General features: G+C 69.0%; 1 protein-coding gene across 1 annotated transcript; it reads left to right on the forward strand.

Annotated features, from left to right (window-relative positions):
* Window positions 1-1280: 1280 nt before the first annotated feature.
* LOC130588111 (dnaJ homolog subfamily B member 1-like) lies at window positions 1281-1884 on the forward strand (the record flags this gene model as incomplete). The annotated part of the gene is made up of 1 exon (XM_057389069.1): window positions 1281-1884. A coding segment is annotated over exon 1 (492 nt), but the record flags the coding sequence as incomplete, so codon positions are not given.
* Window positions 1885-1889: the final 5 nt, after the last annotated feature.

A 1889-nucleotide genomic window follows, 5' to 3' on the forward strand; every position in this document is an offset into this window, starting at 1 on the left:
TTTTAGGCTCAGTTTTAGGCTCAGGCTGTACACAGCTCAGTCCCGGCTCTCCCCCGCTCGGTCCCGGCTCTCCCCATCCATCCATCCCTCCCTCCCCATTCCCCGATCCCATTCCCGGTGTTCCCGGCTCATCCCCGCGGGTGTTTCCCCAAATCCGGCCGGGCCTGTCCGAACCCGTCCGGTGCCGTCAGCGCGTCGGGCGCCACGGGCAGAACCGGTTCCGCTCGCCCTGGGCCGCCCCACGCCCAATCCCCGCACCCTCGGCAGCCTCGGGGTGGGGAGGGGGAGGGAGGGAGGGTCTGACCGGCACCTTCCCCTCTCCATCCCCACCACCCCCAGGGCTAAAAGGGGGAGCCCCGACCCCCGGTCCGGGGGGCTCGTCCGGCCCCTCCTCGCGGCGACCCCCACGCCCTTTCCCCGCACCCTCGGGGGGATGAAGGGAGGCTCTGACCGGCACCTTCCCCTCCCCATCATCCCCTCCCCACCATCCCCAGGGCTAAAATGGGAAGGTGGAGGCTCTGACCGGCACCTTCCCCTCCCCACCTTCCCCTCCCCATCCTCACCATCCCCAGGGCTGAATGGGGGAGCCCCGACCCCCGGGAAGGAGGCTCTGACCAACACCTTCCCCTCCCCATCCCCTTCCCCTCCCCATCCTCACCATCCCCAGGGCTGAAAGGGGGAGCCCCGACCCCCGGGCTCCCGACCCCCTTCACCTCCACGTTCCGCGGGGACCCCCACGCCCTTTTCGCGTACCCTCGGGGTGGGGAGGGAGGGGGAGGCTCTGACCGGCACCTTCCCCTCCCCACCATCCCCAGGGCTAAAAGGGGAAGCCCCGACCCCCGGTCCGGGGGGCTCATCCGGCCCTTCCCCTCCCCGACCCCCACGCCTTTTTCCCGCACCTTCGGGATGGGGTGGGGGAGGCTCTGACCGGCACCTTCCCCTCCCCATCCCCATCACCCCCAGGGCTAAAAGGGGGAGGGGGAGGCTCTGACCGGCACCTTCCCCCCCTCCCCATCCCCACCATCCCCAGGGCTGAAAGGGGGAGCCCCGACCCCCGGGAGGGGGAGGCTCTGAGGGTCACCTTTCCCCCCTTCCCCTCCCCATCCCCAGGGCTAAAAGGGGGAGGGGGAGGCTCTGACGAACACCTCCCCCTCCCCAGGGCTAAAAGGGGGAGCCCCGACCCCCGGGAGGGAGGTTCTGACCGGCACCTTCCCCTTCCCCTCCCCACCTTCCTCTCCCCCTCCCCATCATTCCCAGGGCTAAAATGGGGAGGGGGAGGCTCTGACCGTCACCTCCCCCTCCCCAGGGCTAAAAGGGGGAGCCCCGACCCCCGGCCCGGGGGGCTCGTCCGGCCCCACCTTCACCTACACGTTCCGCGGCGACCCCCACGCCATGTTCGCCGAGTTCTTCGACGGCCGCAACCCCTTCGACACGTTCTTCGCGCAGCGCAACGGCGGCGACGATGACGGGGACGATGACGGTGGCGGTGGCGGCTTCAACACGTTCCACGTCGGGGGTTTCGGCAGCGTCAGCTTCCCCCGGGGGCGCGGGGGTCCCGAGGGGCGGCGGCAGGACCCCCCGGTGCTGTACGACCTGCGGGTGTCGCTGGAGGAGATCTACAGCGGCTGCACCAAAAAAATGAAAATCTCGCACAAGCGGCTGGGTCCCGACGGGAAAACGGTGAGGAAGGAGGATAAAATCCTGACCATCGAGGTGAAGAGAGGGTGGAAGGAAGGCACCAAGATCACCTTCCCCAAGGAGGGCGACCAGACGGCCACCAACATCCCGGCCGACGTGGTGTTCGTGCTCAAGGACAAACCGCACGAGGTGTTCCGTAGAGATGGATCCGATATCGTGTACCCGGCCAGGATCAGCCTGCGGCAGGTCCG

Source organism: Malurus melanocephalus, unplaced genomic scaffold (genome assembly GCF_030028575.1).
Source record: "Malurus melanocephalus ecotype Western Australia unplaced genomic scaffold, MMel_1.1 scaffold_3374, whole genome shotgun sequence".
NCBI classification, from domain to species: Eukaryota; Metazoa; Chordata; class Aves; order Passeriformes; family Maluridae; genus Malurus; species Malurus melanocephalus.